At 38.0% G+C, this 20363-nt stretch overlaps 1 protein-coding gene across 4 annotated transcripts in view; it reads left to right on the forward strand.

Annotated features, from left to right (window-relative positions):
• The window catches only part of DNAAF4 (dynein axonemal assembly factor 4), a 71927-nt gene that overhangs the window by 16176 nt on the left and 35388 nt on the right, over positions 1-20363 (forward strand). For all 4 annotated transcript variants that reach the window (XR_009496039.1, XM_059890438.1, XM_005211767.5 and 1 more), the window contains exon 4: positions 17013-17244. Coding sequence is in view for 3 of the 4 variants with exons in the window: in XM_059890438.1 (XP_059746421.1) it covers positions 17013-17244 (232 nt within the window). In the remaining variant the exon portion in view is untranslated. The remainder of the gene's footprint in view (positions 1-17012; positions 17245-20363) is intronic.

Raw genomic sequence — 20363 nt, forward strand, 5'->3', positions numbered from 1 at the left:
TCTCCACACCCTCTCCAGGATTTATTGTTTGTAGACTTTTTGATGATGGCCCTTCTGACCAGTGTGCGGTGATATCTCTTTGTAGTTTTGATTTGCATTTCTCTAATAATGAGCGATGTTGAACATCTTTTCCTGTGTTTGTTAGCCATCTGTATGTCTTCTTTGGAAAATGTCTGTTTAGATCTTTACCCCACTTTTTGATTCGGTTATTTGTTTTTCTGGCATTGAGTTGTATGAGCTGCTTGTATATTTTGGAAATTAATCCTTTGTCAGTTGTTTCATTTGCTATTATTTTCTCCGATCTGATGGTTGTCTTTTCACCTTGCCTATAGTTTCCTTTGCTGTGCAAAAGCTTTTAAGTTTAATCAGGTCCCACTTGTTTACTTTAGTTTTTATTTCCATTACTCTAAGAGGTGAGTCATAGAGGATCTTGCTTTGATTTATGTCATCAAGTGTTCTGCCTCTGTTTTCCTCTAAGAGTTTTATAGTTTCTGGTCTTATATTTAGGTCTTTAATCCATTTTGAGTGTATCCTTTTGTGTGGCGTTAGGAAGTGTTCTAATTTCATTCTTATACATGTAGCTGTCCCATTTTCCCAACACCATTTATTAAAGAGGCTGTTTTTGCCCATTGCATATTCTTGCTTCCTTTGTCAAAAACAAGGTACCCATATGTGCATGGGTTTATTTCTGGGCTTTCTATCTTGTTCCATTGTTCTATATTTCTGTTTTTGTGCCAGTACCATACTGTCTTGATGACTGTTGCTTTGTAGTATAATCTGAAGTCAGGATGATTCCTCCAGCTCCATTCTTCTTTCTCAAGACTGCTTTGGCTATTCAGGGTCTTTTGTGTTTCCATATGAATTGTGAAATTTTTTGTTCCAGTTCTGTGAAAGATGCCATTGGTAATTTGATAGGGATTACATTGAATCTGTAGACTGCGTTTGGTAGTACAGTCATTTTCATGATATTGATTCTTCCTACCCGGGAACATGCAATATATCTCCATCTGTTTATGTTGTCTTTGACTTCTTTCATCAGTGTCTTAAAATTTTCTGTATACAGTTCTTTTGTATCCTTATGTAAGTTTATTCCTAGTTATTTAATTGTTTTTGTTGCAATGGTGAATGGGATTGATTCCTTAATTTCTCTTTCTGATTTTTCATTGTTAGTGTATAGAAATGCAAATGATTTCTGTGTATTGATTTTGTATCCTGCAACTTTGCTAAGTTAACTGATCAGCTGTAGTAATTTTCTGATACTATCTTTAGGGTTTTCTATGTACAGTATCATGTCATCTGCAGACAGTGAGAGCTTTACTTCTTCTTTTCCGATCTGGACTACGTTTATTTCTTTTTCTTCTCTGATTGCGGTAGCTAGGACTTCCAGAACTATGTTGAATAGTAGTGGTGAAAGTGGACACCCTTGTCTTGTTCCTGATCTTAGAGGGAATGCTGTCAGTTTTACACCATTGAGAATAATGTTTGCTGTAGGCTTATCATATATGGCCTTTACTATGTTGAGGCAGGTTCTTTCTATGCCCATTTTTTGAAGAGTTTAATCATAAATGGGTGCTGAATTTTGTCAAAGGTTTTTTCTGTATCTACTGAGGTTATCATATAGTTTTTATCTTTCGATTTGTTAATATGGTGTATTACATAGGTTGATTTGTGTATATTGAAGAATCCTTGCATCCCTGGAATAAACCCAACTTGATCATGGTGTATGAGCTTTTGGATGTGTTGCTGAATTCTGTTTGCTAAAATTTTGTTGAGGATTTTTGCATCTATGTTCATCAGTGATATTGGCCTATAGTTCTCTTTTTTGTGTTCTTTGTCTGGTTTTGGTGTCAGGGTGATGGTGGCCTTGTATAATGAATTTGGAAATGTTCCTTCCTCTGCAATTTTTTGAAAGAGTTTTAGAAGGATAGGCATTAGCTCTTCTCTAAATGTTTGATAGAATTCTCTTGTGAAGCCATCTGGTCTTGGGCTTTTGTTTTTTGGGAGATTTTTGTTCACAGCTTCAATTTCAGTTCTTGTAATTGGGTTGTTCTGGTCCTCCTCCTGTGTGTTCTTGCCTCCAATGTCCACAGCTATTAGAACTAGTGTGTTTTCTTTTGTGGGAGCTCTCAATGTCCTTTTATATATTCCATAGACACAGAGTCTGCCTAGTTGATCATGTGGATTTAATCTTCAGCTTGTACGGCTGGTGGGAAGGTTTTGGGTCTTCTTCCTTAGCCCCACTGCCCCTGGGTTTCAATTGCGGTTTTATCTCCTCTTCTGCATGTGGGTCGTCTGCTGGGGTTTGCTACTGCGGCTGCCCTGGAGGACTGGGGTCTGCTCCTGTGAGGGCCAGGTGTGGAGGTGGTGCAGCTGCTTGGGTCGCAGGTGTTCTGGCAGCACCAGGTGCTCAGGGGAGTTGGCGGCTAGGGCAGCAGGATATAGTGTTCTCGAAGGGTATGGCAACCAGTATTGGCCAATATGCTCCAGTATTCTTGCCTGGAGAATCTCCCTGACAGAGAAGCCTGACAGGCCACAGTCTACAGGGTCACAAAGAGCTGGACGTTACCAAAGCGACCCTGCGTGCATAGACGCAAGACATTTTTTGCCTGTGGCAGCTCTTCCCCAGTGAGAGTTGAGCATGAAGGTGGCACAGCTGCTTGGCTTCAGAGACCCTGGTGGTGCCTAGTGTGCTGGGAAATGGACTACCTTCTCCACAGGAGTTATGGCCCTATCAGTGTCTTTTTTTGAGCCTCTTGTAGCTGGCAATCAGAAGGCCTTTTTGGCCAGTCTGTCTCCGTAGCTCTGCCATTCAGACACTTAGAGGGTTCCCTTGCCTTGTGTCCTTCTCTGTTGTTTGGCACATCAGGCACATAGAGGGGCCCCCCTTGCTGGGGCCCTACTCTGTAAATTGCACATCAGGCACTTAAAGGACACCCTGGATGGGGTTCTACTCTGTAGTTCAGTGGGGCTAGTGTTTGATGGGCCAGCCTCTCTCTTGTTCTGCTGTTGATGCTGGTGTGTGGCGGGAGAGAGGCTATGGTGATGGCTCCACCCACTATGCATGACTCAGCAGCACTGCCTTGCTTCCATGGCTGCCAGGCTTTCCTCCACAGGCGTTTCCCACCACAGTCTCCTCCCTCACATCCCCTCTATCCGTCTCTCTGCAGTCAACAGCAGCCCTTGACCTGGGATTGCTCCACAATCCCTAAACTCCAGCTGCCAGCTGCTGCGCCTTCCAGGGGACCTGTGTCCCTGTCTGCCACAAGGACTATCTGATTGTCATTCCATTTAGGCTGCCACAGATCAGCTTTCCCCCTCTCAGCCTTAAATGTCTCTTCTCTGACTCAGACAGTTGCCCCAGTGTGGGGATTGGACCCCTGCTTCAGTTCCCCCACCCGCTGAGGGCAGGTCCAGTCCTACTAACACTCCTGTTTTCCCCGCTAGTTCCTTCCTCCTACCGAGTTTTGCATGGTTCTATATATTCTTTTCCGCTGGTCAGGTACTCCTGTCTGCTCTCAGCTGGTGTTCTGCATGCACTTCTGTGTCTGAAGGTGTATTCCCGATGTATCCATGCAGAGAGATGTACTCCACGTCCACCTCCTCCTCCGCCATCTTGTTCTCTCTGTGTTTTTGTTGTTGAGTTGTAAGAGTTCTTTACATATTCCAGATACTAGGCCTTCATTAATGACTTTCAGATACTTTCTTCTATTTTGTAGATTGTTTTTTCACTTTGATAGTATCCTTCTTTGGTAGTATCCTTTGGTACACCAAGTTGCTTTTTTTAATATATATATTTATTTTTGGCTGTGCTGGGTCTTTGTTGCTGACTGGGCTTTGCTCTAGTTGTGGCTAGCAGGGGCTTCACTCTAGTTGCAGTGTGTGAGCTTCTCACTGTGGTGGCTTCTCTTGTGGAGCACAGGCTCTGGGGGGCGCGGGCTTCGGTAGTTGCCACGCAGGGTCAGTGGTTGTGGTTCCTGGGCTCTAGAGCGCAGGCTTAATAGTTGTGACACATGGGCTTAGTTGCTCTGTGGCATGTTGGGATATTCCCAGACCAGGGGTTGAACGTTGTCTCCTGCATTGTCAGGCAGATTCTTTACCATTGAGTCACCAGGGAAGCCTCATGAAAGGTTTAAATTTAAAGGCCAGTATGTTTATTTTTTTTCCTTTTGTTGCTCATTCTTCTGGTGTCAGTCATATCTAAAAATCTGTTGCCAAATCCAAAGTCATGAACATTTACCCTATGTGTTCTAAGAATTTTATGTTTTTACTCCTTATATTTAGATTGTTGTTCCATTTTAAGCTAATTTTTGTATATGGCGTGCAGTATGGGTCCTGTCTCTTTCTTTGGCTGATGGATATTCAGTTGTTCTAGCACCATTTGTTAAAAAGCCTATTCCTGCCCTCTTTGAAAGGTTTTGGTAACCTTATCAAAAACCTGTCTGTGCATAGATGTGTAGATTTATTTCTGGACTCTCAATTTTATTCCATTGGTCTCTGTGTCTGTCCTTATGTCAGTACCACACTTTCTTTTTTTTAAGTAATTAATTTTACTTAATCTATTTGACTGTGTCGGGCCTTAGTCGTGGCACGCAGGATCTTTTGCTGCAGTGCCCAGACTCTCGGGTTGTGGCACGCAGCGTCAGTAGTTGTGGTGCGTTGGTTTAGTTGCTTCATGGCGTGTGGGATCCTAGTTCCCTGACCAGGGGTTGAACCCAAGTCCCCTGCAGTGCAAGGCGGATTCTTAACCAGTGGACCACCAGGTAAACCCAATACCACACTTTCTTCATTACTGGAGCTTTGTAAATAATATATTTTGAAATTGAGAAATATGAGCCTTCCAGCTTTGTAGTTTTGGTTATTCTGGGTCCCTTGTAGTTACTACATTTGAATCTGAAGAAAGACTTCTATTTCAGTTAATATTATACGATATCTATGTGTTTTCTGACAATTTGAAAAGGCCTTTACATGAAATCTTATTTTTATAATTTAGAAAGTATAGAAAATGAATGGGGAGTAAGATTTCTTGTAGTTTTCTCTTTTTTTTTTTATTTTTATGTTTTTCTAATAATAAACATTTATTTTTCCTAATAAGAAAACATTTATTTTTGAAAACAGAACAATGCTTATCTTCCTATGATCATTTTTAGACTTTTAATTTCTTTTTGTTCTAACAGGAATTTACTAAAACTCTATGTACATCTACCAATTTCCAAACATATGAAAAATTAACTGTAGCCATTAGCATGGTATCATGAGAAAAAGGAGTATCTTTGACTGTCTTTCTTATATTTACAGTTTGTCAAGTCTACTGACTTACTTCCTTTTTGTGTAAGCATATCTCAAATTCACAGAGTCTGTGCAGAAATAAAATGTCAGCAATTATATATATGTCCACTTTTTTGTTTACTGCAGGCTTTTTCATCTTTTCCAGAGGTGTGGTTAAAATCTTTTTTTTTTTTTTAATTTCATTTGTCCTGTTGCCCCATGAGCTTAGAGAAAGTCTGTGGTCAGTTTTTCAAAGCTGTTACACCTTGAGTGCAGGACAGTTGGTCTTCTTGCTCGCCTTTCCCCGGGTCCCTGAATCTAGACCCTAGTGAGCTTTTTGGAAGTTACTGAAGGTTTGTAAGTAGATAATTTTAGGACAGTAATTTTTTTAATGCTCTATATATGGAGTCAGTTGCCCATATTTTATAGAGTTACGTTTGAAAACCAGTTGAGTTGTTAGTGGCTAAGTATATGTATTATGGAAAAGAGATGGTTGGTGTAAGGTCATGCATTCATAATACTGATTAGGGTGTTGGTTAGCTTTGAAAAGAACAGAGTGTGGAAGAAGAAATACTTTGGTTTCAGAAAGAAGTTGAAAGAATTTAAGATGTTGATGGTTCCCATCATCTCAACAGCAAGGTCTTTTGAACCAGAAGTAGCTTAGCTCAATAGGACACCTCCAAAAAGAAATTGTTTGCAAAAGTCTGTTATAAGAGATGAATAAAGTTACTATTGAGCAGCAAGGATAAGGTAAAGAGTAGGGTACAGGAGTAAGATATTAACTAATTTCCATTAGTCAAAATCTTGTTTAAAAAACTAAATTTTACTTCTGTTCCTCCATTCTGTCAGTTTTGCTCCTTGAAGCTGAAGGCTAGTTTAATAGAAGCATTTTAGCATATATAACATTAAATATATCAGTACTGTATCTCTGTGTAGTAAACCCGAGTATTGACTTCAGGATGATTTCTTCAACAGTAAGCCAAAGCTGGATCTTTAAAAGATACCAGCAAATCATGATAAGACTGTTAAGTCATATAGTGTAATACCAAAGAATTTCTATCAAGTGATAACTGCTCTTCAAGGACAGATAGAGCTAATACTTTAGTAAGAGTTTACTCTTATCCTTGTCTGTGTGCTTAGTCACTGAGTTGTGTGTGACTCTTTGTGACCCCCTGGACTGGGATTCTCTGTCCATGGGATTTTCCAGGCAAGAATACTAGAGTGGATTGCCGTTTCCTCCTCCAGGGGATCTTCGCAACCCAGGGATCAAACTGGCATCTCCTGTGTCTTTTGCATAGGCAGGCAGATTCTTTACCACTGAACCACCTGGGAAGCCGTCCTTATCCACACATGTAGTTTCCAAGGCACTTACAAATTCTTACGCTTTGTGTGAAAGTCCAGATTTCAGTTTAGTTAAGTAAACTGAAAGGTAGAATCCCTATGTCCAAATTTGCTGCTGAGTTAAATAAGTTCCTCTCAGTTTTTCTGAGTTTGACTTTTCCCTTTGTGAATTATTTAGCCTTTGGTTCTTCTTACAGCTCTCACTGATGTCTTTGGGCCACGTTTGGCCTATCTGAAAATCTGCCAAAGGGAAAAGAAAATGTCCTAGTCTGCTTGGGTTGCCATAACAGACCAACAGCAAAAACACAGACTGTGCACCTTAGGTAATAGAAATTTATTTTTACACTTCTGGAAGCTGGGAAGTTCAATATCTAGCTTCAGGTCAGTTCATTTTCTGATGAGGCCTCTCTTTCTGGCTTGCAGCTCTGTGTCCCTACATGATGGACACAGATAGAGTGTCATTTCTATAAAGACAATAATCCTAGTGAATCAAGGCTCTACCCTTATCACCTCATTTAATATTAATTTCCTCCTTGTAATTGTAAGCCTTATCTCCAAATATTGCTTCATTGAGTGACTGTTAGGGTTTCAACACACAAATTTGGGGGAACATGATTCAGTTTTTAGGGAAAAGAGAACTGAAGTGAAAATCAATTTTATTATGTTTTAGCTATGACTGAACACATCTCACATGCTAGTAAAGTAATGCTCAAAATTCTCCAAGCCAGGCTTCAGCAGTACGTGAACCGTGAACGTCCAGATGTTCAAGCTGGTTTACAAAAGGCAAAGGAACCAGAGATCAAATTGCCAACATCTGCTGGATCATAAAAAAAAAAAAGAGAGTTCCAGAAAAACATCTATTTATGCTTTATTGACTATGCCAAAGCCTTTGACTGTGTGGATCACAATAAACTGTGGAAAATTCTGAAAGAGATGGGAATACCAGACCACCTGACATGCCTCTTGAGAAACCTATATGCAGGTCAGGAAGCAACAGTTAGAACTGGACATGGAACAACAGACTGGTTCCAAATAGGAAAAGGAATATACGTCAAGGCTGTATATTGTCACCCTGCTTATTTAACTTATATGCAGAGTACATCATGAGAAACGCTGGGCTGGAAGAAGCACAAGCTGGAATCAAGATTGCCGGGAGAAATATCAATAACCTCAGTCAGCTATGCAGATGACATCACCTTTATGGCAGAAAGTGAAGAGGAACTAAAAAGCCGTTTGATGAAAGTGAAAGAGGAGAGTGAAAAAGTTGGCTTAAAGCTCAACATGCAGAAAACGAAGATCATGGCATCTGGTCCCATCACTTCATGGGAAATAGATGGGGAAACAATGGAAACAGTGGCTGACTTTATTTTTGGGGGCTCCAAAATCACTGCAGATGGTGATTGCAGCCATGAAATTAAAAGATGCTTACTCCTTGGAAGGAGGGTTATGACCAACCTAGATAGCATATTGAAAAGCAGAGATAGTACTTTGCCAACAAAGGTCTGTCTAGTCAAGGCTATGGTTTTCCCAGTAGTCACGTATTAATGTGAGAGTTGGACTGTGAAGAAGGCTGAGCACTGAAGAATTGATGCTTTTGAACTGTGGTGTTGGAGAAGACTCTTGAGAGTCCCTTGGACTGCAAGGAGATCCAACCAGTCCATCCTAAAGGAGATCAGTCCTGGGTGTTCTTTGGAAGGAATGATGCTAAAGCTGAAACTCCAGTACTTTGGCCACCTCATGCAAAGAGTTGACTCATTGGAAAAGACTCTGATGCTGGGAGGGATTGGGGGCAGGAGGAGAAGGGGACGACAGAGGATGAGATGGCTGGATGGCATCACCGACTCAATGGAGGTGAGTTTGGGTGAACTCCGGGAGTTGGTGATGGACAGGGAGGCCTGGTGTGCTGCAGTTCATGGGATCGCAAAGAGTCTGACACGACTGAGCGACTGAACTGAATTGAACTTGCTGAAAAAAAACGAACAAAAACCATGTAGTTGAACATCAAAAGATTACTGCTTGTCACAAGAAACAGACATCTCAAGTTAATGTTTTTAGTGCTTTTCTGTGTATGGGAAGATGCTCAATAATGTGCTTATTGAAATTATTCCTTTGAAATGCTTGTCAACTGTCTAGGGCCAGTATTCTGCACCACTGGTGCATCTGCAGTGACTGATGGCTTGATGGTGGACAACATTGTTTATTACCGGAACGACAGTCAATGAATGTTCTTTGTTGACAAAGATAATAAAGTTTAAAGATACTCTTAGGCATTTGTGCATGTTTTTTTTTTCCCATTATCGCCCTTGACATTTTAAGCAGTTATTTTAAATTCCATGCCTAATAATTCTTACATCTGTGTTGTATCTGATACTGGTTCTAATTATTGCTTGTTTCTTTGCAATGTGTTTTTACTTACCTTTTGGCATGCCTTACAATTTTGTTGTTGTTAAACACTAGTCATATTGTATCAGGTAATAGAAACTAAGGTTAGTAGGACTTTGGTGAGTAAATTTGTTTACTGTAACAGATTTGGGGTTATGTTTAATGTTAGCTGTGTTAGCTGTAGAGGTATAGGTATTAGAGGCTTCAAATTCCTCTAGTGTTTTTTTTTTTCCAGTTCTCTTTTGAATCTTGGATTTTCGGCTTCTCTATCTACTCATCCTCAGAAAGAGCCTTTGTCACGCAGCTCTTTCTTCTGTGATCAAGTGTCATTATCCTGGAACCCTGTTGGTGTGGTAGTAAATTGTAAGGGAGTGGAAATATTCTGTCATCTTTCCATCAAATCCCAGTCTTTTCATGGGTCTGTATCTTGGTTGTGTGATCTTTTTACACGTGTTCTTCCAGTGATACAGCTTTTCTCCCCTGGCCCTCATTCTCTTCCTGGCTGCATTGTTCCTGTCTATTTTCCTGAAGCCTGACAGCTAACTGTGTTTTTTTTTTTTTCTCCCTTCAGGTGGGACAAGAAGTCTGGGGAGGACAGGAGTAGGAGGAATTCCCTTCTCCCAGTGCAGATAAGGGACTTCAGCTCTGACAGGTTGCTTTCTCCTGGAGAGTCGATCTTTGTTATGGAGAATGCTTTGGGTATTTCTGTATTTCACAATGATTATTTTTTGAAATTCTTTTTGTAAGGATAATTGCTCTGCAGTATTGTGTGGCTTCTTCCATACAACAGTGTGAATCAGCCATAAGTACACATATATCCCTTCCGTCTTGAACCTCCTCCCACCCGCCATACCATCCCATCCCTTTCGGTTGTCACAGAGTACTGCGTTGAGCTTCCTGTGTTATATGTCAGCTTCCCATTAGCTATCTATTTCATTAATACATATGATACGGTATATGTTTTAATGCTACTCTCTCAATTTGTCCACCCTCTCCTCCCCTCTGCCTCACTGTGTCCAAAATCTCTCTCTGTGTGTGTATCTCTGTTCCTGCCCTTCAGATAGGTTCATCGGTACCATTTTTCCAGATTCCATATATATGCATTAATATGCGGTATTTGTTTTCCTCTTTCTGACTTACTTCACTCTGTATAGCAGGCTCTCAATGATTATTCTTCTCCACCTTCTTCCAGAGTTCTTATTCAGGTCTTAGTCATGGTAATCTAGTGGGGTTTCTGATGGTAAAGCTCATAAAAATATGGGGTCACCCCCTAAGACTGTGGCTCCCCAGAGTTTCTCACTGCCGTGCTGGGCCACACTCAGACTCCAGCATTTTGTCAAAGTTACCGTTTAAGTGTTTTTGCCAGCTTATAGCTCCAGTTGCTTCTGGAAAGACAAGCAGATCTTTGTGTCTTTCTGGACACACTTGTCTCTCTGGGTTTCAGAGTAGCAGTTTTCTCTGTGACTTACTTTTCTGATGGGTCCAAAAAGCTTTGTTTTTAGTGTATCCATCTTTTTATGTTATAAGGATAGGAATAACAACTTTTTAGCGTGTCAGAATGGAAGCTGGAGCTCCTTTGTTGACCTTTTAGCTTTATATATATATATATGTGTGTGTCTATATGTATGTGTGCATACATACTCTATATAAATAAACATAATTTTTATGATATGGATATAAATTTTAGGTTATTCAAGTTTTTAATGGTTGCCATATGCACCTTTAGCTTATCACAATCTATGATCTACTTCAGTTTAACACTGACTCAGTTCCAGTAAAATATAGCAAGTTTGCTTTATACTGCTTCATTTGGTCTCTTTATTTTTGGGCCATTATTGCCATTCATGAATAGGTATATGTATATGGATTTTATAAATAAATAATATGTGTTATAATTTTACTTTAAAAATTATTTTTTTTTAAATCTCAAGTTTTCAAAGAAAGAGAAGAAAAGCAATCAAATACTGTGTTTTAAAAAATTTTAATGGATTAAACATAAATAACATAAAATTTACCATTTTAACCATTTACAAATACATAGTTCAGTCGCATTACATACATTCACATTGTTTTGCCACCATCACCAACCATCCATTTCCAGAACTTTTTTTATTTTCCCAAACTGAAACTCTGTACCCATTAAATAGTAACTTCCCATTCCCCATTTCCCTAAGCCCCTAGCAACCAGCAGTTTATTTTGTCTCTGTGAATTTGACTCCTCTAGGTGTCTCATGTAAGTGCCATCATACTATATTTGTCCTTTTGTGCCTGGCTTCTTTCACTTAGCATAATGTCTTCAGGGTTCACCTACTTTTTAGCATGTGTCAGAATTTTCTTCCTTTTTAATTCTGAAAAATGTTCTGTTAGTATGTATATACCACATTTTGTTTATCCATTTGAATTGTCTTTTATACTTACCCATATATTTACCATTTCCCATATTCTTCATTCCCACTTACGGATCTGAGTTCGTGTTTAGTATCACTTCCTTTCAGCCTGAAGAATCTTCTTTAGTATATCTTATTGGGCAGGTCTGTGACAAATAGTTTCTCTCAGTTTTCATATGTCTTAGAATGTGCTTATTTCATCTTCATTTATGAAGAATGGTTTTGCAGGATCTAGAACTTGCAGTTTTAATTTCTGTCTGTCTGTGCTTTGAACAACAGGTCTTTCGCTGCTTTCTGTCCTCCATTGTTTCTAATGAAGAATCAGCCTTTAATTGTATTATTATTCCTCTGTACACGATGAGTCCTTTTTTTTGTCTCTGCTTTAAAGATTTTCCAGTTTTTGTTTGGTCTTTGGGTTAATTTAGTAGTTTGACTAAGCTTTATCTAGGTATATCTCTTTGTATTTATTTTACTCTTGGTTGAAATTCTCTGAAAAGTGTAATGTTCTCATCAGATTTGAGAAGTTTTTGGTAATTATTTCTTGATGTATTTTTAGTTGGAAACTACACATTTTAGTGGTTGGTAATTTAGTCATTAAGTTGTGTCCAACTGTTGCTACCCCATGGACTATAGCCCACCAGGCTCCTCTGTCCATGGGATTTCCCAGGCAAGAATGCTGGAGTGGGTTGCCATTTTCTTCTCCAGGGGATCTTCACAACCCAGGGATCAAACAGAGGTCTTCTGCATTGCAGGCAATCTCTTGCATTGCAGGTGGATTCTTTATGGACAGAGACACCAGGAAAGATATTTTCGTAGATTATAATAATTCTGAGTTCTAAAAAATTATTTATTGATTGATAGTTGTTTAGTTTTTAATAACTTGCCTGGACTTTAACTGTGGAGTCACACTAGACTCACTTGTGGTAAACAACTGCTGATGTTTCTGCTGAGTTTTCTCATTCTTATTTTTAATTTCTTACGCTTTTTTCCTTAAGTGTCTTCCCTGTGTCTGCATAGCTACTTGTTAGCTAATGACTTGGGCACAGGTGGTAAATACCTTCAGCCTGAAAGGTTTCTACCCCTATGATGACTGGTCTGTATGTGGATTTGGGAATACATTCAAAGTTAGAGCAAGTTCTCAAGTATCCCTTGGTTTTGTTTTATGCCAGGCTTCCTCAAGTATCCCCCAGTAATGCATCACTTTCTATTTAACCAGGGGTGTATGGTGAGTTTATTACAGACCTTCCATGGCTCTCTAATTTACATGCTCTTTCTTTTAATTTTCTGGGTAGTCAAGCACTTACCCTAACCGGGACTTCAACCTCAGACCTCAGCTGCAAATTTTCCCTTTTCATTCCCAACCAAATTTACTACTTTTCTCCGCCAAAGCCACAGGTTTTCACTACCCCACCCTGAAATGAGTCCACTGTTTTTACTAACAAAGCTGCCGGGTTTTTTTTGTTGTTGTTGTTAGTTTCATGTTAGTGAAAATGTTGGTCTTGTCATCCTGGCTGGAGTGAGTGGTTGGAAGAAACCTTGGGCAGAAGGGCAGAGCCTCTCACAGCTTTTAACTTGTGACATTAGCAGTTTCTCTGGAATCAACACTTATCAATTTGCAGGCTACCTTTGGTTAATTCCCACTGCCTTGAATTGATTATTTTTGATAAATTTGTCTAGTTTTATACTTAATCTTTATGGATGAAAATTGCCAACGTCTTCATTCTTCCATAAAACCTGCATGTTTACTGCTGTGGATGAATTTCACATTTACTTATTACCAAAATTCCTAAGAATTCTGTTGGTATTTTGATTAGATTTAAATTGACTTATAAATTAATTTGCAGAATGTCAACATATTTAAGGCATTGAGGTTTTCTTCCAGGAATGTGGCATTTATCTCTCTTTATTCAGACTTACATTTTATATTCCTCAGCAAAATTATTTAGCTTACATATAGGGCTGGCTCATATTTTGTTAAGCTTATTTGTAGCATTATAAAAGCTTTTATGGCAATTACTAATGAAATGACCTTTTTTTTTGTATTTTCTGATTGTTGCCAGTTTGTAGGAAAGTTAGTTTTTATGAGTTTGTGTAAGTTGATCCTGTATGTGATTGCCTCTGAAATCTTTTCATTTTGATGTGCTGTGCTTAGTCACTCAGTCGTGTCCGACTCTTTGTGACCCCATGAACTGTAGCCTGCCAGGCTCCTCTGTCCATGGGGACTCTCCAGGCAAGAATACTGGAGTGGGTTGCCATGCCCTCCTCCAGGGGATCTTCCCAACCCAGGGATCGAACCCAGGTCTCCTGCATTGCAGGCAGATTCTTTACTGTTTGAGTCATCAGGGAAGCCCAAGAATACAGACTGGAGTGGGTAGCATGTCCCTTCTCCAGGGTATCTTCCCGACCCAGGAATTGAACTGGGGTGTCCTGCATTGAAGGTGGTTTCTTTACCAGCTGAGCTACCAGGAAAGCCCTTTCATTCTAATAGTTTGTCAACTTATTATTTGTATTCTTTTAGGTAGTCTATGATATTATTTGCAAATAATGATGGTTCTATCTCTGTATAATCTGTTTGTAGTTCTTAAAGTTTTTAATTTTAAAAATGTATTTATTGTAAAAATTCTGTAGTGTAGGTTATGCCGTCCAGGAAAATAGTAAAACAGTAGTCATATTGGTCTTAGGGAGTTTACTGGAAATATTTCTAATGCATCATCATGAAGTATGATATTGTGTAACTCCTTTTATTGATCTAAAAAAAATTTTTTTTCAGTATAAACTAGTATATTGGCATGTACTGAGATCATATTATTTTTTTCTTTTGAGTGCCTAATATAAATAAGAAGCACCATATTTGATCAAGATGTATTATAGTTTTAATATTTTCCTTGATTCAGTTTCCTAGTATTTTATTATTTTTGCATTTTAATTCATAAATGAGATTGGTTTGTAAAGAACATTGCCTTGATAAACCAGAGATTCATTCCAGATTGAAATAATTATAGGCTTCCCTTTCTTCAGGAATTTGGATTAGAAGCTGCTCATTATTCAGTTACTTACATTTGCTGTCTATATTAAACTCATATCCCAGACTGTATGGCATCCTTTTTTGAGCAGTACAAGGGACCTAAAATCCCTTCATGTAAGGTGATTATTTTTCTAGCTTTCTGAATTTTTCTGTTACCACACATTCTTCCTTTAAATGGTATGTTCCCCTGATTGCATTTTGTAAAAAAATAAGACCATCAAGGATTATTTAATGTTTGTCAGTCTCTGTTTCTTTGCTGTATGGAGTCTCCCTTTTCTCTTTATCGTAATCATAAGGTATTACCTTCTTCATGTTTTTCTTTTCATTCCAGTTCATTCTGTGACCTGTTCTTTGATGCCTTTTGTAATTATTCCGCTTCCTCATTAATCCCTGAAGACTACTTTTATGTTTGTGATACAGCCTATTATACATTATATACACATATGTATTTATAGTACATATGCATGTGTGGCTACCCACACACGTATTTCCCTTAACTACATCTTGGCATAATAGAACTTTCTTGTTACTTTTGGTTGTAAGAACAGTCTTATTTTTGGTAATTGAGACTTAGTTTGTGCCTTTATAAAACTTAAAAAAATTTATTCTGCTTAACAGGGATTATGAGGGGTGAAGGTGTTCTGACTCTACACATACTTTTTCCTCCTTCCATGTGTTGGAGCGGAGAGGAAGGAGGGGGAAAAAGGCAAATATATTACTAAATTAGGGGAAGTTGTCACCATCCTTTAGGTTGTGGCTACCTATAGCTAATACTGACTGTTCATCATGACCTGTTGTGAGGCCTTTAAATGCTGGTTAATTGCCCTATACAGATTTGTCCTGGTCCAACCTGTTGACAGCTCACTGCAGCTCTCTGAACTTGGGACATGTAGTAGTTAGCATCTTGTGTGCTTAGTTTAGGTCTTAGAAGCAATTCTAGGATTACAAGAAACTTCTGTTAGTAATCTATGAAATTTATTTTAATGTCAGTGTTTCACAGTTTAATAGGAAAAAAAATTAGTCTCTAGAGGAGGGTATTAACTCATGCAAATATTTCTTTGGTACTTCACAGTTTTCATACATGTAGTTTTAATTCCATATCCTAAAATAATTCAGCCTCTTATAAATTTCTTCCCAGCATGTCATTCTAGAGTTGTGTCAGATGTCCAATGTAATTTAAATTTACATTAATGAAACCTAAATAAAATGAACAGTTCAGTCCCTCAGTCACACTAGCTACATTTTCAGTGCTTCATTAGCCACAAGTGGCTAGTAGTACAGAACATTACTACCTCTGATAAAAGTTCTGTTAGACACTGCTTCTCTAGAGGATAGAGGTGAGAAATACTTGTTACCATAGGAAAATTAGAAAAGTGGAGTTAACCATATATACTAACCAGTTACTCTGTTACACAGATTTTTTTTTTCTTGACCATATGAAGTTTGTGAAAGGGAGAAAAGTTGGCACACAACTGAGCAATGTATTGCTTTCAGATTCATCTGATATTTAGCTTTTCATGTGGAAATTTCAAATAACTTCACTGCAAACATAGTTGGGAGAAGGCAATGGCACCCCACTACAGTTCTCTTGCCTGGACGATCCCATGGATGGAGGAGCCTGGTGGGCTGCAGTCCATGGGGTCGCTAAGAGTCGGACACGACTGAGCGACTTCACTTTCACTTTCCACTTTCATGCATTGGAGAAGGAAATGGCAACCCACTCCAGTGTTCTTGCCTGGCGAATCCCAGGGACAGGGGAGCCTGGTGGGCTGCCGTCTGTGGGGTCGCACAGAGTCGGACACGACTGAAGCGACTTAGCAGCAGCAAACATAGTTGACAGCAGGGTTCAAAGTTCAAACATTTCCACCCACCAGAGACTAACTCTCTAGTTCCTGCTTTCTGTATCCCTTCTTATTATGTCCTCATTCCTCAGATGAAGGTCAGTGCAACTTCAGTCCTAAGACAGGAAAGACTGGCATTTTTGAAAGCCAAATGTTTGCATATACGTATTTGTGTATATGGAAGGGTTTGAGACAAGTGACTTAACTTTCAGAATAACAAATTTTTCTTCTCTTTTTTTTTTTAAACCAAACTCTTACATATCATCTAATTGAATTTGTGCCTATATTTTACATACAAGTAAACTGAGGCTAGGGAAAGTGACTGCCCAAGAACATATCAATGTGTGTGTGTGTTAGTCACTCAGTCATGTCCGACCCTGTGACCACATGAACTGTAGCCTGCCAGACTCCTCTGCCCATGGAATTCTACAGGCAGGAATACTAGAGTGGGTTGCCATTCTCTTCTCCAGGGGATCTTCCTGACCCAGGGCTCAAACCTGGGTCTCCTGTGTTGCAGGCAGATTCTTTACCATCTGAGCCACCAGGGAAGCCTGAAACTAAGGTATGTGTTCAGTGACGCCCAGATTGTTGAGCATTCTCCTAAATCATTTGCCTTTCCTATTTTAATTCTTTATTCATTGCTAACTATTGCTGCAGTTTTAATGACAAGTGTTTAGAGGTGAAAGTAAATAATTATTATAATGAATTTCTTATTTTTAAAATGTTGCTTTTTATATGTTTTAAAGGATTTGGTAATTTTAATTTTTACAGATTGAAGAAGAAGAGAGGAAAAAAATAGAAGATATGAAAGAAAATGAACGGATAAAAGCAACTAAAGAATTGGAAGCCTGGAAAGAATGTCAAAGAAAAGCTGAAGAACTTAAAATAATTCAGAGAGAAGAAAAATTATATCATCAAGAAAAGCAAATGGAAGAAGAGAGAAAAAAATTAAAACATAAATGTCTTATTGGAAATTCAGCATCTAAAAATCTTGCCACAAAAGGTACGGTGATTAACAGTTTCTGGGAAAGTGAGTCATGTTAGTGAAGTATATATGTCATTGTGTGTGTGTGTGTATGTGTGTGTGACAGAGAGAATCTGTCCACAGTATTAGGTCATTATTTTAGTATATGATGTACTACAATACAGAGAATAAAGTGAAAGACTTATTTCTTCCAAAAAGTAATTAAGTTTTCATAATGAGCAAAGATTCAATACTGTTTTTACTCACATGCTTTCTTTAGACTTTTAGGCAAGTATTATCAATTGTGGGTTTAACTCAGGTACAGTAAGACTTGGAGTGAATTAGCAGTACCAGAAACATTCATTTATTCTTTAGAGATAAGAAACTAGGAATTTCATTAAAAGGTCTTTTATTCATGTAACTCAGGAAAGCAAGTACTAATAAGCAGATTTAGTTGTAAACAGATAAGAACTCTGCTGGCTTTTGATTCTGGTATTTTCAAAAATAAGTGAGAGGACATTTTTCTTTATTGAAAACTAAGAGTTTGTTTTTATCTGATATTAGAATATTAAACTTTGTTTTGGGCTTATTTATATTTACTAAATGGAACATTTTGTAGTAAAATCTTACACAATAGTAACTTCATATTTCTTGGGTGATTACTGTATGTCAGGTAATTTTATTGATTGTATCACTGTTTTCTCACAATAGCACTTGGAGTAAGTGCTGTTATTCTTTTTTGTTTTATTTTGTTATTCTTATTTTAAAGGAAAAACATGTTTTGAAAGGATAAACAACTACCCAGTAAGCAAACCTGTAGGATTTGAACCCAGATCTGTCTGATTCTGAAACCTGTATTCTTTTCAAAGGCTATAGGTCTTTACTACTATAACAGTGAGATCTAGCATGTTAAAAAGTCATTTATAGTGACTATTAAGCAATAGCCATTATTAAATTTGTATATTTTTCATGGTTTAATATTGACATGCCAGTTAACTACTATGCTATCTCCTTTAATGCCATTTCAGCAAAATATTGATACAGCTAGAGAATTTGGAAACATCTCCTTCCAAATTTCAAATACTGCTAGACAAATTGATTGTTTTTAAATACTGTTGGAACACAAACATACTTTTATAGGTGTGAGGTATCCTGAAGATGCTTAGAAAAAATTCATCCATGGATATAAGGGAAATTAAACATGGTAGAGGGAAAAAATACATGTCACCCTTTTTTTTACTCTAGAAGTCTCCCCCCCCCCCCTTATTTAAGTTGTGTCATTACAGATGCCTGACAAATGTGGTTACTTTCTTCCATCTTTTTCATACATTTAACAGATATTTATTTACTGCATGTCTCCTCTGTGCTGGAAGTTATGGAATATACATTTATGACTAAACATGTGGCCAGTACCTTCAAGGAACATATACTGTTATAGATACAGATATCTTCAGTTAGCTGGGATTTGTACATAACTGCTTTAAAAAAATTCACAAATATCTCATTGGTCAATAAAGTTAGACCTCTTGAAGCAGGAAACTTGGCCGCTCCTAAAAAGTCTAATACTACTACTGTTTCAATGTCACTGTTAACTAAAAATGCTCATTTGATAGCATTTTTAACTATAGGAAGCATATTGTATTATTTTCCCCAGAAACACTCTTTGGACAAGCTACTTTTGTAGTATATATAGAATACAGGTGGCGTGGCAGGTACTGCAGCTTGCCTACTCACTGTGCACTCTTCTTTTCACTGATAGAATCATGACTTGGGGGTAGGGAACAGAAGAAATGTGTCCAGCTAAAAAAAAGTTAACTCTGGGAAATTTGACTATTGGTTGGATATTTGAAGAAATTAATAATTACATTTTTTTCTTTACATGTGATAATGATATTATAGTTAGATTTATAAAGTCCTCATCTTGTAGAGGTGACTACTGAAATATTTATTGATTAAAAAATACAGTGTCTGAGGTTTGCTTCAAAATAGTGTGGTATGTGAAAGTGGATAGAGGTAATGATGAGTGGTGTTGGCCATGAGTTGATAATTGAAGTCATGTTATGAATGCATGATGGTAATTATTCTTTCCTGTCTACTTTTGTACATATTTGAAATTTTTTATTATAAAGTGGAAAAAAAATAAGGATCAAACAGTTATTCATTTTCAAAGTAATTTTAAATTAGTAAAAAAAAGAAAAAAGGAAAACAAAATTCACCTTCAGCTCCCTCAGACTCTCTTGTAGCCAAGTGACACGTGTATGTCACTTGTATATGCATGTCGCTTGGGTGTATATGTATGTCACACACACATGTATGTACCTTGACACATGTATGTCACTTGTCATACATATGTATGACATGTAGCCAAGTGACACAGCTCTGACTCTTGAAATAGAAATGTGCTAATGATTTATAGAAAAGTATTACTTTTCCAAGATGAGTGTCCCTAGTTCCTTTTTGCTTGCTTCCTCTTTCCTTTTTCTACCTAAGATGAGGATCTATGCCAGGAAATGAATTAGCTATCGTCTTGAGATCATTAAGTGGTAAGTCATACATTAAGAGTGATGGAACAGGGAAGAAGGAGCTTGGGACATTAATAACATTGGAGAGCTTATAAATCATGCTGGAGTATCTTTCTTCAAACTTGTTAAGTGAGAAAAACAAACCCATGTATGATTAAACCACTTTAATTGTGTTTGTTATTCATGTATCCTAGAGAATTTTGACTACTGGAAATGGCTAATGGAAGGCAAGGTTGATTTAGCCTTTGAAAATCATTCAGTATAGTTAATTAAAGGAAAAATGTGATTATTTCAATATTACAAAAAGGCGTTTGACAAAATCCAACACCCATTTATAATAAAAATTGCTTAAAAAATTAGGACTAGAAACTTTCTTGATCTGGTAAGGGCCTTCTACACAAAAACCTATAGCAAACATCCTATTTACTGATGAAATAATGGATATTTTGCCCCTGAGGTTGAAGAGTAAGGCAAACATTTCTGTTTTTACTGCTTCATTCAGCATTATACTGGAGGTCCTAACTGCTGCATTAAGACAAGAGGGCACATTGGTGGTTGCCTGAGACCAGGAGCAAAAGGAAGGAATGAACTGCACAGAGCTATAGGGGGCTCTTAGAGATGATAGAAATTTTCTGT

This window comes from Bos taurus, chromosome 10, assembly GCF_002263795.3.
Source record: "Bos taurus isolate L1 Dominette 01449 registration number 42190680 breed Hereford chromosome 10, ARS-UCD2.0, whole genome shotgun sequence".
Classification (NCBI taxonomy): domain Eukaryota; kingdom Metazoa; phylum Chordata; class Mammalia; order Artiodactyla; family Bovidae; genus Bos; species Bos taurus.